Raw genomic sequence first — 23090 nt, 5'->3', positions numbered from 1 at the left:
GAACACCAAAGCAGCCAGTCTGGGCGAGTCCACTTACCCGCATTGGCTCCGTTGGCACAGGGTGAAACTCACAGATCAGAGATTAGGAGTGAAACAGGCTTCCTGTACACAGAAGAAAGCTAATGCTAGGAAACGAACACGTTTGTAAGTTCTTTGTGAAGCCATGGTGATAGATTAATATTTTCATTAAAAAACAAACAAAGAGACACTAAGTGACTTTTCTATTTTCTAGGGCCGTGCTAGTGAAGATCCTCACATGGGCGTCACTGTCTGCTGTGAAAATGGAGATTCATAAAGACCGCACATCGAAACAATCAACAGACAGTTTAATCACACACATACACACACAACAAGCTTGCACATTTGCGTCTTTCCTGCCATAATCTGCCTTATTCACAAGTGCAGTATATATTTCAACAAGATCACTCAGAGAGCACGTACTAAATCTGTTTCATGATGTTTTTATTACATTATAATGATGTAGACCTATTATGGAATCGTTGTGATGTTGTATGCCATTGTACTGAAAAAAAAAATAGGAGGTGTGTTGTACAGTTCTCTCCTCATATATATCATATACTGCTCATACGGTCTCATTTGTTTCTTTAGGGTCAACTTTGACCGTAAATGAAGATCAAGGTCAAATGCTTAGCCAGCTTAGGTACTCATGTCCCCAAAGGCCTCGTATGTTGTTGTGAAGTTTGAAAACAATCTTTAAAAATTGTGAGTGACATAAAGTTTTACTGATTTGGACATTTGATGTCACCTTTTTGTTCTTGCTTTCAATCAGCTCGAGCTGTTGGTGTCTATCATCAGATGCTAGACTGCTAACAAACAGACAAACAAATGGAACCGATCACCTACTCAGTGCTTTCAGGGGGACAATAATATTCTTTTCATACTTTAAGTGCAATACAAGAATTACTGTTATATACTTACTTAAATATTGTCCCCTTACTTTATCTCAGTGTGCAGCTTGCTTTATATTTGTATATACTCTCTTTAACACATGTTTAAAATAACTCAATTACATTCAGTTCCTTCGTACGATCTCTCTTTATTGACCTGACATCAGAGAGCTCCTGCCATGTATTAAAATACAAGTTGCATCCAGCAGCAGCAACACGATTAGCTGACTGCTGGAGAAACTATACAGATGGGCCTTTGGGATCCCAGTGTCTTTCCAAGCAGCTGTTTTTCCAAATTAGCGGATCCTCAAAACTGATTTTTTAAAAGCTTATTAAACAGTTTAGGAAAACATTAACAAACATTGTCCTTGTTCATTAACATGCTCCACCTGGATACTTTTTGACAGGAAGTTTGGGGTTGTCCCATATATATGTGAGCGTGCTGTCCACTCAGCTCCAAAGGGAGATGTCAGTTACTACACAGCAATCATACAAGTATCATTTTGCATTCTTTCTCTGCGAAGTACAGAATGTGAAAGGAAGTCACTGAGAAATGCAGTCACCCATAAACTGATCGTAGCAGTCTGAGATGCTTTTCCTCAGCGCATCGATGTCTTTCCTCAGCTGGCCAACTTCCAGTAGCTTTAACCTTAACTTGTCTTCCACTGCCACCACTTTGCAGTCACTGTCCTCTGCTGAAAAGGTCAGCGCTGAACAGAGAAAACAAAGGAGAAAATGTTATGAAAAAGTCAAGGACAATATTTAGTGAGCCAGATTATGACTGCATGAAGAAATGTGAAGCAGTGCCTTGAAAAGAAAATGATTAGGGCAGAAGGCACCATACACGTCTCTCATGCAGTGCAACTGTGCTCTATCGCATTGAGACTGTCGCTACACTCGGGGTATGACTCCATGATTAGGGCATCAGGGCACATGGAAACTTCTTTAAGACACTTATGCTTGACTGGTCACGCCCACAGCTGTGCAGAGTGTTGGGAGTCTGCATCAGTATTACGACTGAGTTGGTTTACAGTATTTAGTCCACCTGCCTGTTTAATGGGAAGCATATGTTGACTTTCTGGCTGTGACCCCTTGCCTGCGTATTGCTCATGGTTTACGTGCTGGGTGGGACCTTGCTGTGTCAAGGCCCTTTTAAATAGGACTCCGCCCAGGCTGTGCTGACCGCTAGCTAGAGTGAATGGCCCAAAATTTGTGATGCACTGGCTGCCTGGCGAGTGAGTTTAGAACAATGTGTTGCTCACGATGTCACGGGTTAAACACTCAGTGCTTTGTAAAACAAAAAAAGAAAACTCAGCTGTAAGTTGGGTGTGATGCTTGCTCGCGGTTCATGAGGTCACATGCTTGATGCAACCTTCCTATGGCGCCTAATGGAAGAGGATGGCGAGTGAGTTCTCTCCAGCCAATGCAGACAGCCTTGCGTGTTGCTCACAGAGCCATGAGTTACACGATTGGTGCTTTCTTCATGTGAGTTGGCTGTGACTCCTACTAACATATTACCAGTGCGAGTTATTGTGCTTGGTAGGTCCCTGCTGCATGCAGACATATAGGAATCATATCATTGTTGGGTTTTCCTCTGTATGTATTATTGTAAGGTCTACCTTACAATATAAAGCACCTTGAGGCGACTGTTGTTGTGATTTGGTGCTTTATAAATAAAACTGAATTGAAATGAATTCAACTGTAAGCTACCTGTGGTCCTTACTGGTGTATTGCTCTGAAGTTTGCCACAGTGAGGTCCCATCCAGTGGCTTCAACAGACAGCTGATGGTCCAGCAAGTGAGAACTTATCTTATTTTATATGTTTAAGCATGTTTATTGTTACATTTCTTCTCTATCGGGGGAAAGGAAAGTTAGAAATGACTATCCACTTTTATGCATAATCATTTCTAACTTTCCTATTAGTCATGTTAACAAATACATTTGTTAGCTGGAATATCTGTGGATTTGGAAATCAGGCACAAAATATTAAACATAGGGACATCATATGTGGATTTACGTCTACTGCAAGAAAACCACTTGTGCAAACAGAAGGTGAAGAAGTTTGATTTCATGATGAGTCAAACACAGCTCTGAGTGGTTTCCACAGATTTATAATCTTTTTGTGGGGTAGGTCAGATGTGAGGAAGACAATCTTTCATAAATAACCTAAAAAGTTCAGAAGGATGATGTTGTAGTCTGGGGCTAGCATCTGTTTATATACGTAAATCTTAAAATCTGTGTGTGGGGAACACTAAGAAAAAAAAAGTTGGGTCACAGCTAGTTTTGTTCATCCAAGTTATAAATAATGATTTTGTGTTTGATAGAAAAAAAAAGATATTTCAATGCCCTGAGATATGTTGTTGAAGTTCAAAGGTTTCTGATAACACAGGTCTCCAGAAAAAAGAAAAACAGAAAGAAAATCAGCTGCGTAGTACGGAAGAGGATTAAGGCCACTTTTTTTTCTTCGTTTCCAGAATTCTGAGAATCATGAGAAAAAAAAATTCTGAGAAAAAAGTCAGAATTCTGACTTTTTTAAAAGAATTCTGGAAAAGAAGAAAAAAAAAAAGACATACTCACTATCTTCTTAATCCTCTTCCATACTTCCGTAGCATGGGATACTTTTGGTAAATTTTATGTTTTTAGGGTGTTGAATCAAAAAATGATCTCCATCTCCTCATGTTTTGCAAAAAACATTGATGCTTCTCTGAACACGCTTTCGCTCTTAGAATATATATTAAATTCATGTAAGAAATCATTAGTGGATATGTTTTTTTTTTAACTCAAATATAGGATACCAGATTTCAGTTTAAAAAGGGAAATTGTATGCTTAATTAAACTTAAAAACATGAGTTTTGCAAGAAAACCTGACGTGATGGAATTTTAAAAACATTTTTCCTGGTTTCAGTGAGTAAAAATCTACAAGAAACAGTCAAAAAACCCTATGCAGATTTTTGGTTGCAAACCTGTGTAATTAATCAGATAATTATAAAATAGTTTTTGCAGCTGTTTATTACCATTTATTTATTTTAAGTTAGTAAACATTAAAGTGATACGCTTTAACAACCTCACTTTACCTCAGCTGTCAATACGTTAAGTAAGAACCATCCACATGTATTTTACTCTGGAAGAGGCTGTAAAATTTTGAGTCTGATTCAGATCCATGAGTCAGTGAAACTCACTTCTGTCAGATGACACCAACAGTATCACCTCAGTATCGCTAAGCACTGTTTTTGTAGTTGTTAGCTCTTCCTTTCCGGCATTACCAAAGCTTTCTTTGAATTTGAGCTGACATTATTGAACTCTGACAGTTATTGAATAAACTCTTGTGATTTTTAGGACATTAGTGGGTATAATGTTAGCTTATAATCAGCAGCTATTGTCGTTGTTGTTGGCTCCAGACAGCTGACAACTGAAATCTTGGAATGGGATTTAAAATTAAATCAACAGCTCCGAAAATGAGTTTGAGAGCCCTATTCCAGGAATTTTACATGCGCACAAAGAAAACTGCTAACTGATTACTAGGTGACTAAAATAAAAAAATATATATATTTTTTTTTACAAATGCTACAAATCTTATTTGTATCAAAAAAATCATAAATGTCTGTATTTGTGTTCGCCCTCTAACTACAGTAGGTTACAAGTGATACATAAAGAATAAGTATAAATAAGTATAAAATGTATGCCTACATACATGTCATTCCTAGAAGCAAAGACAGGTTGGGCTCTTTCCCCTGCGCTCTCTGAGCCAAGATGCTGCAGAGACCCTGGAGGTCCAGTAGACAAAGGGACATCTCTTTCAGCAGCTGGTCCACTTCTGGAATTTCCACATGGGCTAAAGAAGACACCAGCAACCCTTCGTCCATCACCTGCTGCTTGTCAGTGAAAAAAAAAAAGAAAAAAGAAATTTTTTTTTAAATATCTTGGAACAACATGTTCCCATGTATCAGAAAACCCACCTCTCAGGGATCACTGCAACTTTCAATCTAGCATGAGTGCTATTTTTTTCTCCTATTTAACATGCACTGACAGCTAGGGATGGGAATTAATGCCAATTTAGCAATTCTGATTTCAATAGCGATTCTCATTGGGTTCTCACTGGCTCACTTTGAAAGTAACCACAATCTTTAAGCAGCATATCAAAGAAATTACATTCATGCAAACTAACTGCATGCTGTGGGATCACAGATTTGTGTATGTTGGAGGCATTTCCCCTGTTTATTGGTCATTACTCAGAAAAGTAATGTGTTACACATATTACACAAAACACTTTTCTTGGAAGTCATGCATTACTTTTAAGAAGTACTGCACTTAATTATTTTTATTACTCCCATAAGAATGTAATTTGTTATACTACTCTTCACATTACTTTTGCATTTCAAACATATTATGCAGACACACATTTTTTCTCTCAGTATTTAGGTATGAACACAAAAGCACAAATGTAATCCAAATAAAATCCAGCACACAGAGACTACAAAGTGAAAGCCACAGTCATGTAGAATATACACGTCTGTTCATGCTTAGATGTACATCATTTAAATGTGAACAGACAAAGACGGAGCCTGCAGCACTGCTCATCGGTGCCTTTTTTACCTATTGAAATTCAGGGTCTCGCTGCTGGTTCAACATGATGGATTATCAGAACAGTTCACTCCACTATAGCTCTCCCCACTTTCCAACTGTTTCCAGACTCTCTCTCAAACCCACACAAAGACTGTTCACCATAGGGGATTCTCCAAGCAAACCTGAGCACAGTGAAAATACAGACTGGCATCTCTCTCACAGGCAAGCTGAAATATTAACTCAAGGGTTGGAGGTGAGTTGCACTAACTTATTCAAGACAATGATCCAGTGAGGATTAAATAACGGCCACTCCCACTGCTCTTGCAACAGTTGTATAAAGATCGAATGGCCAGACACCCCATACTTCCGAAAGACCTCCCACAGAATACTCCAAGGGACATGGTCGAATGTCTTCTCTAAGTCCACAAAAGGCATGTAGACTGGTTGGGCAAACTCCCATTAACCCTCAAGTATCCTTGAAAGGGTAAAGAACTGGTCTAGTGTTCTGCAACCAGGACGAAAACCGTATTGTTCCTCCTGTATTCGACTAACGGATAGACTCTCTTTTTCAGCACCCTGGCATAGACTTTGCTGGGGAGGCTGAAGAGTGTGATCCCCCTATAGTTGGAACAGACCCTCTGGTCCCCCTTCATGATGATGGGAACCACCAGCTGGTCTGCCAATCCAGAGGTACCGCCCCTGACAGCCCTACAACACCCGAGGGGCCCTGCCACCAAGGAATGGTAAATGGACTAGTTCTTATATAGCGCTTTTCTACTCTGAGCACTCAAAGTGTTTTACACAACTTGCCTCATTCGCCCATTCACACCCATTCGTACAAGCTATTTTTTCTATGCTCCAAGAGCTTTCCATATAACATTCACTCGTACTCATACTCCGATGGATGCACTGGAGAGCAACTTGGGGTTAAGTATCGTGCCTAAGGATATTTGACATGCAGATGAGAGTAGAAGGGGATTTAACTACAAACCTTCCGATTAGAAAGTGACCTGCTCAACCACCTGAGCTACAGCAACAAGGAGTTGTTTAACTTCAGTGACCTTACACCAGTGATGGATGAGTCATCCCCCTCGTCCCCAGACTCTGCTTCCTCTACAGAAGATGTCCTAGTGGGATTAAGGAGGTCTTTGAAGAAGAAAGTCTTCCTCCATGTCCTCTCCGAACTCCTCCCACAACTGAATTTTTGCTTCAATTAATGCCCGAGCCACGTTCCACTTGACCTGTCTGTACCTATAGGCTGCCTCTGAAGTCCCACAGGCTAACCAAGCCCAATAGGACTTCTTCACCCTGATGGTTTCCTTCACCTCCGGTCTCCACCATCTGGTTCGGGGGTTACCACCACGACAGGCACCAACCACCTTGCGGCCGCAGCTCAGTGCAGCAGCGTCAGCAATGAGGTCCATTCGAACTCAATGTCCGCAGTCTCCTGTTGACAACCCCACAGGTGGGGGCCTCTGCCAGGCGTTCCCAGCTTACCCTCAATATCCATTTAGGTGCCCCAGGTCTGTCGAACATCCTCTCCCGCCACCTGATACAACTTACTACAAGGTGTTGATCAGTTGACAGCTCAGCACCTTGCTTCACCCGAGTGTCCAGAACATACTTCTGCAGATCTGATGATACAATTACAAAACTGATCTTATGAACTGCGGCCTAGGGTGTCCTGGTGCCATGAGCACTTATGGACACCCTTATGTTTGAACAAGGTTTTTGTTACTGTGGTTTGCACAGAAGTCCAATAACAAAACACTGCTTGATTTCAGATCTGGCAGGCCGGTTTTTCCAGCCACGGCCGTCCAGGTCTCACTGTCACTGCCCACATGAGTGTTGAAGTCTCCCAGTAATGAGAGAGTCCCCAGGAGCAGCACCCTCAAGCACCCCACCTAGGGACTCAAAGGCAGCCAGGTACTCTGAACTTTTAGGCCATGTTATGGAGTAATGCAAAAGTAATAAAACAAATTCAATTCAATTCAAAATCCTGCTCCTCACATACAAGGTTTTAAATAATCAGGCCCCATCTTATCTTAATAACCTTGTAGTACCATATCACCCTATTAGAGCACTTCGATCTCGCACTGCAGGCCTACTTGTTGTTCCTAGAGTATTTAAAAGTAGAATGGGAAGGAGAGCCTTCAGTTTTCAGGCCCCTCTTCTGTGGAACCAGCTTCCAGTTTGGATTCGGGAGACAGACACTATCTCTACTTTTAAGATTAGGCTTAAAACTTTCCTTTTTACTAAAGCATATAGTTAGGGCTGGACCAGGTGACCCTGATTCCTCCCTTAGTTATGTTTTTCCTTCCCACTGTCGCCAAAGTGCTTGCTCATAGGGGGTCATATGATTGTTGGGTTTTTCTCTGTATCTATGAAGCGCCTTGAGCGCCTTCATAGATACATTGTTGTGATTTGGCGCTATATAAATAAAATTGAATTGAATTGAATAGTGTTTTTACAGGGAGTAATTAAGTAACACACTGCCACACTTTTTAAAACAGTAATGAGAAATATATAATAATGGATTATTACTTTGAGTAACAGCACCACCACTGTTCATATATCATTGATAGTTGGAAAGAACTTAATCTCAAAAATAAAGCTGTTGGTAGAGAATCAAGTTTAATAAGTAAATGATCTGAAGACTAAAATTAAAGTAATTTCAGTAAATGATATGCTTAATTTTCCTCTCATGTGATGATCTGAGTTGTGGCTAAAGGTTTGGGGCAGAGGAGATTCAGCACCTATCAATGACTAACCAAAAATCAATTAGACAGGCAGAAGAATTAAGCTAATACTTCCACCACAGATACCTGAAGGAAGGCTGTACTGGGTGTATTCAGGCTTTTTCCCTTTTCTGGAAGGTAAGAATATTGCTGACGAGAAAGGCCTCTTTTCTTCTGCAGTGTTGTGCTGGTAGACTAGCAAAACAAAGAATGTGACAGATGAGCTTATGTTTTCTACAGAAAAATAATATACAGTCATTGATCGTCTTCTTCTTTCAATGTGTTTAGTCTTTGTCACAGTGGATGAGCTCCATCTCACTAGATCCAAGAGCCTATGAGGTCTTCTCCTGTCTGATGCCTTCATTCACAACTGCCCAGTATATCCACTATCCATCCACTGTACATGTCCAAATGATTTCAACTTTGCCTCTCTAACCATTTATCACATCCCTCGATTATTAAGTGAATTTCAGGCTGAGAGGTACCATAGCTGATTTTGGCAATAAATCAAACAGTAAAGACTTGGATCTCAAATTTTATGACTGATGCCTGAGCAGGAAAACTTTCTGTTATGTAATCTCACTTATACTGAAGCTTGGAACTGTTCTCAAATAATAACAGCAGGAAGTTAGCCTGGTATTATTATTATTATTTTCTTTAATGAAAATTTTTTTTTTTTTTCTCAATACAGTTTTCTAAGTTTGCAGATAATGCTTTGGTAGGGTGAGGTCGAGGTCAGTGTCTGTTTTGCAGGATGACCACAACACTGCATCAGCCTTTCACGGCTGAGGATTTAAAAAAAACAAAACACAAATTGTCTTCATTACAAGTTTCTTCAGGCGACATTTTTCAAACAAAGTAGCTCTTTTGCTGAGTGATTTTAATTCATTCTCATGTGTTGCTGATCATCTGTGGTCCTCCTGATTATCAGATGTAAAGAAATACAGCATATACAAGAATTGTACAGTGAGGGTGTAGATTTATAACAACCTACCATGAGTTGTGAGGTCAGTCTCTCAATCTGTTCTCGTTGATGCTTAAACAGCTGGAGGTGATCAGACACAACACGTGAATGGCTTCTTCATGGGTTTTGTGTATGTGCATAAATGTGTTTAGAATGCTACCTTGCTGCTGTGATCTTGCTGCTTAATAAGCTGACGGTTTTCCACTTCAAGCCGCTTCAAGTCTTGCATAGGTAGCCTCACTCCATCATCCAAACACTGCTGCACCTTTTGCTGTAGACTTTACCAGAATAAGACATGAACAAAACAGAGACATGAATGAAATGAAAAGAATATCATAAATAGATCATTTAGTATCACTTGTGTCATCTTTACAGTAAATGAAGATGTGTGTTTACAGTTAATGCACGTGAACTGTGTAGTTAACGACAGGAAATACTTCAGATCTGCCAGTGCGCATGTACCATATGTGATCATAATCTTCTGGAACTGTACCCATAAAAATTACAAATACAGGTGGCTCCAAGTGGTACCGCCCTGACCTTCTAGCAGATTCACCTATGGTATAAATGTGAAAGCCCCAGGCAGTTTTCTGAAAATTTGCCATCTGACCTTTACTTTCAGTTCAAGCTCACTGGGATTTAAACTCTTCTGAAATTTTTACTAGATGCATCACTAGAGGCTGAATGTGAAATTCCTATGTGAGTTCCTTCTTGAGATATGGCATTCCCAAGATTGACTTCTGACCTTGATAGGGTGACAGCGATACACTAACAGCGCTTTACGACTAAGGGGTAAAAATGTGTACCCAATTTCAATTTGGCTCCGTCTTCTACAACATTGTCTTTTGAGCAAATGAAGACTGATTGCACCACGCTTGCTTACATACTTCTAGAATGCTCCTTAGACTATTCACTGTGACTGCTTGGATATATGCTGCAACCTTATTACAAATATTAGTGTAAAACAACAAATATCAACTTCTGTGTCAAAGTGCAGATGAGGACAGACCATTAACCCCCCCATGAAAAGATATTTTTTAAACTATTAAAAAGAACAGGGAATCCAACTTTGGATTCTTTTCTTTTGATCCAAAGTTTTATTTTCAATGCCCCAAAATTCAACAAATCTTTTCTTCAAGTCTAAACCAAAGTGTAAGCTCAAACCCTTGTCTTATTTTATCAAAACTGATCTAATAATGCTCTCTAAAGAAAACTTGTACGTTTAGTAATGCTATTTTGGACATGCCTTGCTCTGTTGAAGAAGCGCTTTAAAGAGGCAAGGAAAATTGAATTTAATAATTGTTTAACTCATTTCAACTGTTGATGACCTAGGCTAAGATATGAATCTTTCCTAAATTAAAGACGAATTATTTTTGCACTATGGTGATGAATCAGGAGATATCTATCATCCTTTAGACATTCACAAGTACAGCTAATAATAAGACGACATCCAGGGAGCTGTCTAAAAATATCAGCAGTGAGAAAATGACCTTGAAGAACCAATTTTAAATCAGGCACTGTATATTTTCTGATTTTAGTACAGTCCTCACAAATCTGTGAGAAACGACGTACCTTATTTGCACACAAACGTATCATATACACATAAATATACCTATGTACAGATGCAATCAATTCTTTCTCTCTCTTTGCCTGCATCTTCATCTCGATGTCTTTGTCCTTCATCAAAGTACATCCTTCCTCTAGGCTCTTTTTTAGGTGAGACACTATTTTCTCCAGTTTCTTGCATTTCTGCTGTGCCTCCTCCTGCTGAAAATAGAAATATGCACAGTGAGATAGTAGAGCAGTACGAACAAAACCTAATCCTCTCTCTGACTGACTAAATGGGGTCTCACAATTTTAAATCCTGGACCTTAATCTGTTTATACTCTATATAAATAACATACAAATGTCTAAATTATTAAAATATAATTTATTTCTTGATGACATCACCTAATATTGTTTTGGGAAAAGTCTGGAATGGCTTCTAAATATAGTGGAATTGGAATTCCAAGAAATTGTTTAATTTAAATGAGAGCAAACAAAGTATCTAATATCAACAGGCAAATAAAAAATAAAGTCAATGATGAACAAGGTTGAAATGGAAAGACTGTATGAAAATACATTTTTGGTAATTGACCTTCACTTATATTCAAAATCATCCAAGAGTTTTAGTAGATACACCTAGGTTTTAATTTGAAAATCCTAGGTGACATTTTTCTCCAGTTATCGTGTTCAAAAGGTCCACTGCTGGTGGACCATCTTTAGGAGTAGTCTGGGTTACACAAGCAATGTGTACACAATTTTACACATTGCTTGTTCCTTTAAAAGTGATGCAGCACATTAATTGTTTACTGCCCAGAGAAGGTAATGTTGAATAAAAACAGAGCTTAAATGTAGGCTTAGCCTACCTCAACAAATTTTATCTTGTTTTAGGAACATATTTAGACTGTACCCAGTCTAGGGGTCGAGAGCAGAAGAAAAGAGGAGTATATGGTGAAAACAAACAGGATAAAACAAACTCAGGGATTATATTGTAAAACTGTCCTGCAGAAACCCATTTGCACTACGCTCGGAGGACAGAGGAGTCCCTGTCCCATATGAAACGCCACTTGCTTAGAGTTTCCAAGTCTCTAGGATGAAAAATGTCTCTGACTGATCAACCTGACTCACCTCAGGGTGTATGTATGCTCATATATGTGTTTACCCTGTTGGCCTGGACCTGTACTTCATCTAATGTTGGCAGGTCAGAAAGGTATTTCTCCAGTGTCTCTATGCGTTGCTGGTTTTCTTGGTTTTGGTTGTTCTCTCGCTGAAACTTCTTTTTTAGACTACAGATGTAGCGATCCCTCGTTTTTATCTGTGGATGAAGAAAATACATATTCAAACATATGTTTACGTTACTATACTTTCAAGAGTAAAGTACACTTTAAAGAGTAAAAAATGTTATATATATTAATTATTACTGTACCCTTTCCTCCAGTTTTCTGATATCCTCTGAATATTTCTGAGTAATTTGCTTGAAGACTTTGCTGAAATGGATTGTGTCAAGTTCAGCCACAGCTAATTTCTTAACAAGTTCTTCATCACAGGACAACTGATCAGGTGGCTGCTTGCGTGAAGTTCTCATTGTTGAGTCCTTAAAGATGACCAGAACTTGTGCTATAACTTTAATTATAAAAATGTTTTATGTGGTTATTAAATTTGGATATGAATGTTCATTTATTACCTGGATGTTTCGGGTGTGAGAGTCATCAAACAACCTTCTCTGGCTCTTTAAGACCTGATGTATTTTCTGTTCATTATCTCTGATCCGCGCATGTAGTAGCAAGATCTGTAGCTTTTGTCTGAAAGACAGAATTCGTTCCTACTTACAAAGATTCCCACCTGTATTGTTTTTTCCATATGCAATAAATAAATGACTAAAATAAAGTTTATTCGAGAACTGACAGGGTGAACAATTTGGATCTGCAAAAGATACCCAAACATGCCAGATGAAGAGTGAAAGTAGTGACAAAGAGAAGCACCAATGTTTGGAACACTTCAGTGTACCATAGTATTGTTGTGTGTTTTTAGGATTTTTCGCAAGCCTTTTTATACTTCAAAGTAACAAGACTTTTCCAATAAAAAATAAAAAACAACATCAAAGTTGTACATGTAAAAGGTTAGAATTTTGCTTTTGTAACCTTCAGGATGTCTGTGAAGGTTCTCAGTCATCCAGGTCATTGTAGTCAAAGGAGCTTGTAAAGAAAAGCGTCTGGACTTCTTTAAGGTGCTTGAAGACGTTTCACCTCTCATCCGAGAAGCTTCTTCAGTTCTAAGGTCAAATGGTGGGGAGTCCTTGACCTTAGAACTGAAGAAGCTTCTCGGATGAGAGGTGAAACGTCTTCAAGCAACTTAAAGAAGTCCAGACGCTTTTCTTTGCAAGCTCCTTTGACAACCTTCAGGATGCACTGGTGTGGTTTGTAGTCAAATCTCAAACAGCAGGCACAGGAATCACAATATCCACATCTAAGGCCATGATTCTCTGCCACAAAGCGGTAGTTGTAGCTGGTGTTTTTATTTGTTGTTCTTCTCTTATCAAATACACAACTCCTTATTTGCTACCACCATCTTCACTTTTTACTTAAAACTCTGTAAACTAACACAAGTTTTATATTTCCAATGCTAATGGAGTGAAAGCAGGAAAACAAAACAAGTCAAATCAACAAGTGTAAGCCTGGGTGAATAACAATATACACAGTTGCAACTGATCGCAGCTTGTTCCACAATAACTTTCACATATTTAGTTTGAGATAAGTATAGGTATTGGTGGACTGTTCTTATATTTTTCAAAGAGTACACTGAGTACAGGCTGTGGGTCTTTTCTTGGCAGCTTTAAGGGCTCAGGTATGGACAGCTTGCTGCACTTAACCTAGCTGCAACTCTGATTTTTGGCTAACTTCCCTTTTCAGTGCCTTGAGTTTGGCCTCTAGTGTCCTTCTACATGGAGGCTAGTGCTCCTTGAGGCTGTTCACCTTACAGCCAAGCATCACTGCTGCCGTCGTGTAGATCAGATGATTAGATTCAGTGATGGTTGCACTAGGGATTATCAGTAATGCTGCATTCACATCTTCGAGTACACCTTCAGAGGGTACAATCGCTTCTTCCGAATGTTGGAACACTGAGCGAAATGACGAAACTGACAACGAAACACTGAGTTGTTTCGTTGTCAGTCTGGATGTTGGGTATCAACGATCCCATAGATTCCACATCCTCTTCATGTAACCTCCTCCGCCGGGGTTATTTGCATAGTATAATTCCAACAGCTCCCTGTTTTCATCCCTTGTTGACTTATGCCTCTGTCAGTGCGCCACAGGGTGGCTGTGGCTACAATGTAGCTTGCCATCACCAGTGTGTGAATGTGTGTGTGAATGGGTGGATGACTGGATGTGTGAAGCGTTTTGGGGTCCTTAGGGACTAGTAAAGCGCTATATAAATATAGGCCATTTACAATTTATGCCTTCTTGTTCTAGTAGCCCACTTCTCATCAGTGTGTCCTGGTTCCTCAACACCTCATGCCAACCTTGGTTATCTAGACAACGTTCGAGCTGGTATGGCTTCAATTATCTCTTTCTTGCTCATATCCCTATCCAAGGTAGGCATGAGGGGATCTGGTCTGGGGATCCTTACTGGAGACAGACGCTCTGGTCGGGAGTCAGACCCCCAACCTGAAAGTGGGTAGTGTTACCCCTACTCTAAATGTATATATGCATGCATCTGCATGCAAACACACACACACACACACACCCATATAGGGCAACTAAAATATCTGTCTGTTTGGCTTTCAGTACCTATTTATCTGTTGCTCTCTTTGTCTCAGTAGATCCTCTTTTACCTTAACCAGATTGTTGACAGGCAGGGAGGTCCCTCTCAGCATCTGGTAACACACAAATATGGAGAAGACAAAATCTAATTTATGCACACAGCGAAATCATGACATAATGTAAAAGCCTTAGTTGAAGTCAGTTATAATCATGTAGTAGAGAAAGTTTTCACAGGACTGCCCAGTGAAAAACTAAGTACACCTCATGATTCAGCAGCATGTAGTTCTCTTAGGGTCCTGACAGAGCATTTCAGTTGCGTTAAGGTCCAGACTTGAACTGGGTCATTGCAACATCTTTATTATTTTTTGTGCATTCTTGTGTAGATTTGCTTTTCCCTGTTGGACAGATGGCGTTATATTTACAGTGATGTGAAAAAAATACACTTTTCCTGATTTCCTAACTTCTGTATGTTTGTCACACTTAAATGTTTCAGATCATCAAACAAATTTAAATATTAGACAAAGACAAAACAAATAAGCACAAAATGCAGTTTCTAAATGAAGAAGTTTATTATTAATGGGGGAAAAAATCTAAACCTACATGGCCCTGTGTGAAAAAGTGAAATCACCCCTAAACTAACCCTAACTTGTTGGGCCACTATTAGCAGCAACAACTGCAATCAAGCCTTTTTCGATAACTGGCAATGAGTCTTTTACAGCGCTGTGGAGGAATTTTTGCCCACTCATCTTTGCAGGAATTCATTCACAATGAAGGGTTATTGAACATGAATCGCCTATTTAAGCTCATGCCACAGCATCTCAGTCAGACTTTGACTTCATTTTGGGGGTTTTTAAGCCATTCAGAAGTGGGCTTGCTGATGTGTTTTCTATCATTGTCCTGCTACAGAACCCAAATACCCAAATACGCCTGAGGTCACAAACAGATGGCCGGACATTCTGCTTCGGGATGTTTTGGCAGTCCATATTGTCCAAAACAACCCCACCATCACACTACCACCGCCATATTTCACTGTTAGATCCAAGATAGCGCCGATGTTTGTGGCTCGCCATCTACCTGTCTTACCTGTTCTGTTTTTCGTCTTATTGATAATGTTAACTTTGCTCCAGTTTGTTCTGTGTGTGTTTGTTCTAGTTTTTACCCTTTTGCTATGTAAAGCACTTTGGTCAACCTCTGTTGTTTTTAAAAGTGCTTATAAATAAATTGAATGATTGATTGATACTGTTGGTATGATGTTACTTTTCTGAAATACTATGTTACTTTTACGCCCGATGTAATGGGACACAAACCTTCCAAAAAAATAGACAATCAGAAAGGGGACAAACACTTTTTCACACCACTGTAACTCTAGAATACTATAATACAATGATTGCAAGATGTCCAGTGCCTGCAAAAATAATTACTGGTATGAGGTGTTTGTGCTGACTGTGGTTTTTGAGTTTGGTTTTTGTCAAACATGGTGAATTTTATATCCAATCATCTGAATTTAATTTGGTATTATTTTATGCCAGTTCATAACAATCATTTCAAAACAGCTTGTTGTACTGTACGGTAAAACAAAAACTTTAAAACACTGGAGACTGTGTGATTGCCCCAGCAGTCTCACAATGTGTTACCAAGGTTACAGTTACAGGGAGTTACAGGGAGGACAAATATCTATTGGGTCATTGGTGACCAATCTAGGTTTTAGGTTAGCAGCAGGGTTTGGGTTGACTTAACAAGCAAACCGTTTTCATATAGCCAAAAACCTAATAACAAAATGTATGAGATTCATCTGAAATGTAACACATTGTAATTTGTGAACTATTGCTAATTGCATCTAAAACAACACCCAACCTTATCTCTAAATAGAGAGCTACATGTTATGATGTTAACAGGGAGAAGTTCATTGCCCCCAACCTAAGACCTCTGTCAAAACCAGACTCAGGGAGGGGTAGCCAACAGCAGCTGCTTGGTGAGATTAAAGACAAGACATATTTGAAAGCCATAGAAAGACAGTGATCAAACCACAAGTAACTACCTCTCTGAATAATAGGGTTGCTGTGTCCTAAATCATCCTTTCTCAATCTATGAGCATATTTACCTACACAGGATCAAGTCGTGGTCTTTTTATTTCCATACTTTTTCACTTTCCTCGTTTCTATGTTTATTTTCACTTTTATATGATAGCTGTAAAACCCCACTCACCTGTTTAAGCCCTGGATCACATTGATGTCGCTGTTGCCATAGTGACTGCTCATCTCCACCGCAGCCCTCTGTTCCAGTATCACTGTTATGACCAAGTTCACCTCCACACTTTCCTTTGAGCCTGTGCTCCATGTGCTCAGTCAGCCACATCTGGGTGCGTGCTTCAAGTTGAACTGGGGACGTTCTATTAGTCTGATGACCCAGTGGAGAGTCCATTTGGTTGTATGAGATGGGTTGATAAATACTGTAGTCCATGTATTGTTTCACTGGTGAAGACAGAGGTGAGAAAAGGGACATATCTGCCTCCAAACCAGTGGATAGCCTGCAATTGTTGTACTGGTAACCTGTGCTGGCACCTGGCGAGTGCTGGAGTAAGCTACTGCAGGCTGTGGGAGAAAGTAGCGGTAAATATAAGTCGACATCGGAAACTTGAGGTACCCTTCTATGCCTATGCTGTAGAACTCTATCTAGGGATCCTTGTGCATTTGGGTTGTACCGATATCCTGCTGTGCTAGTATTGCACGTATCAGTTCCTAATGATAAGTTGGAAAGCGAGGAGCACCTCCGGATAGACTGATGGTCCTTTGTGTCTAGACAACTTTGTGGGTCCAGATGAGATGTGGCTGGCACATGCTGCTGAGAAGACCAGTACGAGTAATTTGTGCTGTGGCTTGAAGCTGGCATTTTAAAAGTGGTTTTATGTGAGGATGAAACAAATGGCCTTACATGGACAGTAGGAATGCCATTATCCTGGCCCAAGTGCTGCTGCAAGAGTGGCTGGGAATACAGATGGGTGGTACTGGAACTGGAGTCATCTAGGGAAAGATATAAAAGGTTAAAGAAAAAATATGGGAAGGATCAAATAACAACACCAACCTATATTTATTGAGAACTGTAAAAAAAAAAAATCCCTTCAAGAAAGGGTTTTAGCATAAAAAAAAAAAAGAAAAAAGGTACTGTATCCATTTACATAAAGACCGCAGTGACAAGATTGTGTATAATGCATGGATGGCTGTAGCTCAGGAGGTAGAACAGATCATCTACTGATCAGAAGGCTAGTGATTCAATCTATGGCTCCCCCAGTCTGCACGCCACTTGGGCAAGATACTAACCCCAAGTTGCTCTCCATTGCATCCATCGGAGTATAAATGTGTGTGAATGTTAGTTAGGAAGCACTGAAAAGCACTGAAGACAGTGAATGTGGTATGTTGTATAGAGCGCTTTGAGTGCTCCGGGGAGAGTAGTAGCTATATAAGAATCATTACCATTTACCATATATGCTCCTTGGGAAATCTATCTTGTAACTTACGACGCAACCCAAAACTCCTTTTAACCCTACGCCATAATCTTCCAGGGTTTTCAGAGACTTAAGCGCGTGTGCTAAAAGAGTAAGACATTTTCCACCTTTGTCAACTTCTTTGAGATGCCAAATGAAGACTGAACTCAGAGCTGACCTGGAAACTTCAGTGCTGAGATGTCCAAAAATATCCAAACACACCACAGCTGTGCACAGAGCACAGCACAGCTCCACTGTCCTTTCTCAGATTCATCCATAATCAAGATATTTGCTATGAACTTGTCATGGGCCAAGACCACCAAATTCCTCTTTCTTTTTTGTAACATGGTGAGATGACAGGACCTATCACACAGCATTAACTTTCCCTTTGTGAGCTGCTGGAAGCTGGGGTGGAAAGAGAATAAGTTTTACTAAAATCGCTGTGATTACATCAGAATATGAATCTGTTGAGTGCACAGTTGAAAGCTCGGCGGGGCTTTGTGTCGGGGTCCTCCAGTAGGCTCTGTGCAGCAGACAGGCTGACAGAGAGAAACACTTCTCTACCAGACTAAATCTGTAAGAACAGCAGTGGAAGTGTCTCCCACTGATTGTACAAATATAGATATATTTTTACTTGTTATTTATCTCACGAGTCGCTGTGATTTGGACGACAGAGATATGCTGCTTCAGTTTGCTCTGCCCTGCCTACTGAGTAACCCGACTCCGGCTTATTTTCATACTAACATTGGTCGGGTGTTTAGCTGGGGGGCGGGATCTCTGCCGAGTGCTGCGTGAGCGTGGGCACAAACAGAGCGAACCAGAGGCGAAATAGTCTCATTTGTGCCTTTTCCAGTGGATTCTTCAGCTACTGTAGTAAATCCTGTCCATATTCAGTTTGTGGGTAATCTTAATTTTCTTTCACAACTTCTAAAAGTTTGACTCTTGGCCCAGAGTAGAGCCCCGATGTGATGTATATTATATTTATCTGATACCTTAAGAACTCTTTGTTTTCACAATATGACTAAATTATGTACAGTAATAACGCTTGTTATTCAGGCTACTTCAAAAAATTTACCATGAGAATTGTTTAATATAACGGTCATTTAACGATAAACTATACAGCGTGTTTACATGTATTTTAAAACATACGATCAAATATTTGAAGAATATTACTAAATGGACTATGCTGTGGCATCAGATGTCTGTGCTAAAAAATAAAAGCCACGGATGACTTCTAGCTCGGTAACAACGGAACCAACCGTGCCGTATACTCGATATGTTAAAGGATTTAACAAGGACACAGCACTGCAGATGAAACGGAACCAGCTCCTTACTTGGCTATCATGTATTTCCAAAGCTCCTTACCTGTTTTATTAGATTCCATCTTTAAATTAGAAATGATTGGATCCATCTTCAAAATCACTTCTGCATCGCATTTTTTAAATAAAGGTCTTTTTATATCAGAGTAGGGAAAATCACGTTAAGCTCACTAAGATGACAAAGGAGAATAAAAGCAAGACGTTCAAGACGCGACAGTCTCCAGCAGCAAAGCTGTCATATATGCATACTTCCAGTAAACGAGGCCGTTCTGGGTTAACCATGAGTGGAAGTGCACCCAGTAATCTCTTCCTCCGACACCCGCATGCGCCTCATAGTAATTCTTCGGCTGGGCTGAAACCGTTCCTGGCACAGTAACGAAATTATTCAACAAAAATGTGCAAATAACGTGAGAAGTCTCGTGCTTTCAGTCAGCCTACAAATTGCTAGGGTGACAAACCGCGGTCAAATTTCTTGCGCTTCTACAGTCACCTTTACGGCAGCGCCTGTTCTCTTTAATTCCCGATCGCATGTATGACAAGCCATTAGTGCCAAATATCGCCCCTTTTCTAACCCGTGGTTTTCTGCCACCCGGATGGCGCCTTGAACGCACCATCCGAGTGGCCAATAAACACGATTCTGATTATGAGGTATTTCCCTCTGGACTGGATGGCACACACGAGTAAATTAAGTAGAAAAATGTCATGTTTAAAGCCTCTTTAAAAATTGTTTTTTGGAAACCACAAGAAGAGAAATATGTTGCATTCCCTTATGTCATTTTACATCTTCACTGTCAGTAGACAATTGTGAACATATTTTGATCTGGCTTTTTTTCCTTAACTCAATAGACCTGGCACACATTCTACAAAGACAACTCTCTTCCTCTGCTTCAAGCTCTTTGCTTGTAGCTTGAACCTATTCGCTGGAACGTTGAGGACAATATAATTGCACAGCAAAGCAAGACACGGGTAGGCAAAATTCTTCATGTTTCTCGTGCACGGGAGAGACCGGACAGACGCCGTTCCTTCGCTTGACCCCAGTTGCTCTCTCCGTTCTCCCGTAACACTGCTCTTTTATTGAGGTTAAATGAATATGCATAGGGTCATTAACATATAACATCTCACATAGGTATACATGTAAACAAAGAATACTGTGTGTGTGTGTGTGTGTGTGGGGGGGGGGGGGGGGTCAAAGTGTGACCCCATAAACGACTTCCTTAACCTGCTGGTCTGGAAAATCCAACAGTTCATCTAAACAAAAAGCACTTAGACTAGAACAGACGTAGCTACGTTAATCCTACCATAAAACAATAAAACAAGGTACGACCTCTCCATGCTCCTAGGATGTAGGATCTAGGATGTAGACTAGAACAGACGTAGCTACGTTAATCCTACCATAAAACAATAAAACAAGGTACGACCTCTCCATGCTCCTAGGATGTAGGTGTGCATTCCAGTGTGGAATACACACCAAGCCTTTGCAGCCTGCTAAAGATCACAGTCCTATCACTACACAATTGATTATACACCTCTAAGCATATATGGTTAAATATTTCTAAGCATAAATGACAATCAACAATACAAAACCTAACAGAAGCGCAAATACTTATCTCAGTCAGAAAGCAACGCGTCCTTGACTGATGGACCCTCTTTAACTTATCAATTATGCATTTAACAACTAAACTTGTATTGGATGTTGTGTTTGTGTTGGTGCTTAAAAATTATAGTATAGTTCATAGGCGTGTCACTATAAATGTTTGTTTAATGTATGTTTCCAAATTTGCAGTATTGATGGAGCACTTGAAGATGGGTCATTTGGGTGACTAGTAAACGATGAACACAGGACACCAAATTGCAGAATGAAGTTGATTGAAGCAGAAGGGAAGCCACATCTCTGCCTTTTTGCACTGAAGGAAAGTGAAATTACTTATGACTATGGTGGGAAAGAATGGCCCTGGCGGAAAAAGGTGGATCTGTTATATAAAGATAAAGCAAAATGCACAAATGTTTAATTATATTTAAGAGAGTATCAACATGTATGAAGTAAACTGCCCTCAAGTCTGTTTGTCATTCTGTAATTACACATATACACACAAACTTGGAAGATGATGTTTGATGATAATACACCCTTTGAGTAAACATTGCATCAAACTTGCAAACTTCTTACAATGTCAATATAGGAAGCCCAATAAGGTACTGGGTCTGATTAATCCAGACCTATTCCAATAGATCAATCAGGCAATTTGCAATACAAATGCTTGATGGTGTCTCTACACATTTTCAATGACTTTTTAGTAGAAGTCCTTTTTATCTCAATCCTTATTAATTAATGTAGGATAAACATTTTAGCTTTTCTGTTTCTCATTAGATCATTCTGCCAGAAGTCTTTGAGCCAAGAATGCATTCTGAAACATGGCCTATGTGGCCCATAATGAGTAGTTTGGTCAGGTCAATTTAAGATAAGATATCCTTTATATATATATATATATATATATATATATATATATATATATATATATATATATATATATATATATATAGTTTACTAATTAGTCTGTTTTTAAAATAACAATGTTTTATATCTCAAATCTGATGAAAAAAATTGATTATTAGGATGATGCAGTATATCATATTCATAAGTTTAAAATGTGTCTTAAACTTAAAAAAAAATCTGCTTTTTATTCTGAATTATGCGTTGGTTTTAAATTCACTTTATGCTTGTTTATATTTAGTGGTCTTAGTGAATATAATTTGTGATGTGTGGGATCGCTACTTTTTAAATTATAACTTAATGAATCATCGGTTGTTGTCTAATGCTGTGGTTTCTTTGTATTTGTAGAATGCCGTTGTGTGTGGCATAAGATCTGCCTCCAGACATCTTCAGAAGACTGGGATATGTCCGACGTAAGTGTACAGTGAAATTCAACCTGGAAAGACTCAGATACGGAGAAAGAATTAGACATGCTTTATTGAACATTAAATATTTGGCGGTCAGACCCCGGCGGGAAAACTGTTGATAAAAGCATTGCTGATTGAAGTAGGAGGTCTTCCCCCGGGGTCTGGACACTGGTGGTGGTATGGAGGCAGGGGGCAAGCATGGGGGTGCAGGGGTGGTGGAGGGATGCGAAAACGCTGAGAGGCCGAGCTATGGGTGAAAGAGCTTAAATGCCCGGAAGCTGAATGGAGGCGTAGGTGCGAGGGAGCTCCGGATTGGCTGCGCCGGAGTGAGCAGCTGAAGGGAGTTGAGATGATGATGATGATGGAGACGATGTGCAGGTGTGTCTCCCAGGTTGAATTTACGCAGGCTTCATTATAATATAGTTAATATTGACGTAGATGCAGTTCGTGAAGATTGCCACATGTTGCTTGCTCTTCCTTTTTCTTTCATCACAAAATTATAAGGATAATCAGTTTTGTAAGTGTTGTCTCAGATAGAGAATTGAAAGCAGAGAGATTTTGGACTGGATAGAGTGTAGAAGTTATGTGAGAGAGGCCAGAAATAAATAAACACATTGTAAAAATATTACTTAGATTTTATTATAATCCTTTGTAAAAAAAAAAACAAAACAAAACAAAAACAAAACAGTTTCATACAATCTAGTCTCAAAGGTTTTACAAATTTTGATCTGTGGGGGTCATTGTGGTAGGGGCTCTGGGACCAGGTTAGGGCTGGTGTCTTAGTTTTTTTGTTTTGTGTTTGTTTTTTTTGTTAATGTCATTGTTCAAAAAATATAAATTGGATATTAGAAATGGGACAAATATCAAAAAAGTACTGAATCGATCACAGATTGCAAATTGATCAAGCAGAATCAAAATA

At 39.5% G+C, this 23090-nt stretch overlaps 1 protein-coding gene across 2 annotated transcripts; it reads right to left on the bottom strand.

The window, feature by feature from the left end:
* Positions 1–367: 367 nt before the first annotated feature.
* cep85l (centrosomal protein 85L) lies at positions 368–19711 on the bottom strand. 2 transcript variants are annotated; one of them, XM_085382900.1, is made up of 12 exons: positions 19323–19711; positions 16682–17496; positions 14504–14589; positions 12400–12517; positions 12142–12309; positions 11878–12030; positions 10786–10940; positions 9334–9451; positions 9204–9254; positions 8297–8404; positions 4600–4777; positions 368–1618 (listed from the first exon to the last, which is right to left on the bottom strand). In XM_085382900.1, exons 1-12 carry the CDS (start codon positions 19366–19368, stop codon positions 1452–1454), a joined length of 2163 nt encoding a protein of 720 aa, XP_085239026.1. In that variant the 5' UTR covers positions 19369–19711; the 3' UTR covers positions 368–1451. The 2 variants fall into 2 exon arrangements, with proteins under 2 accessions (XP_085239026.1, XP_085239027.1); XM_085382901.1 differs by lacking the exon at positions 8297–8404.
* Positions 19712–23090: the final 3379 nt, after the last annotated feature.

Source organism: Rhamphochromis longiceps, linkage group LG15, assembly GCF_057381845.1.
Source record: "Rhamphochromis longiceps isolate RC_006_pf linkage group LG15, R_longiceps_female_GT1.1, whole genome shotgun sequence".
NCBI classification, from domain to species: Eukaryota; Metazoa; Chordata; class Actinopteri; order Cichliformes; family Cichlidae; genus Rhamphochromis; species Rhamphochromis longiceps.
This window is presented reverse-complemented; position numbering and strand designations above follow the sequence as displayed.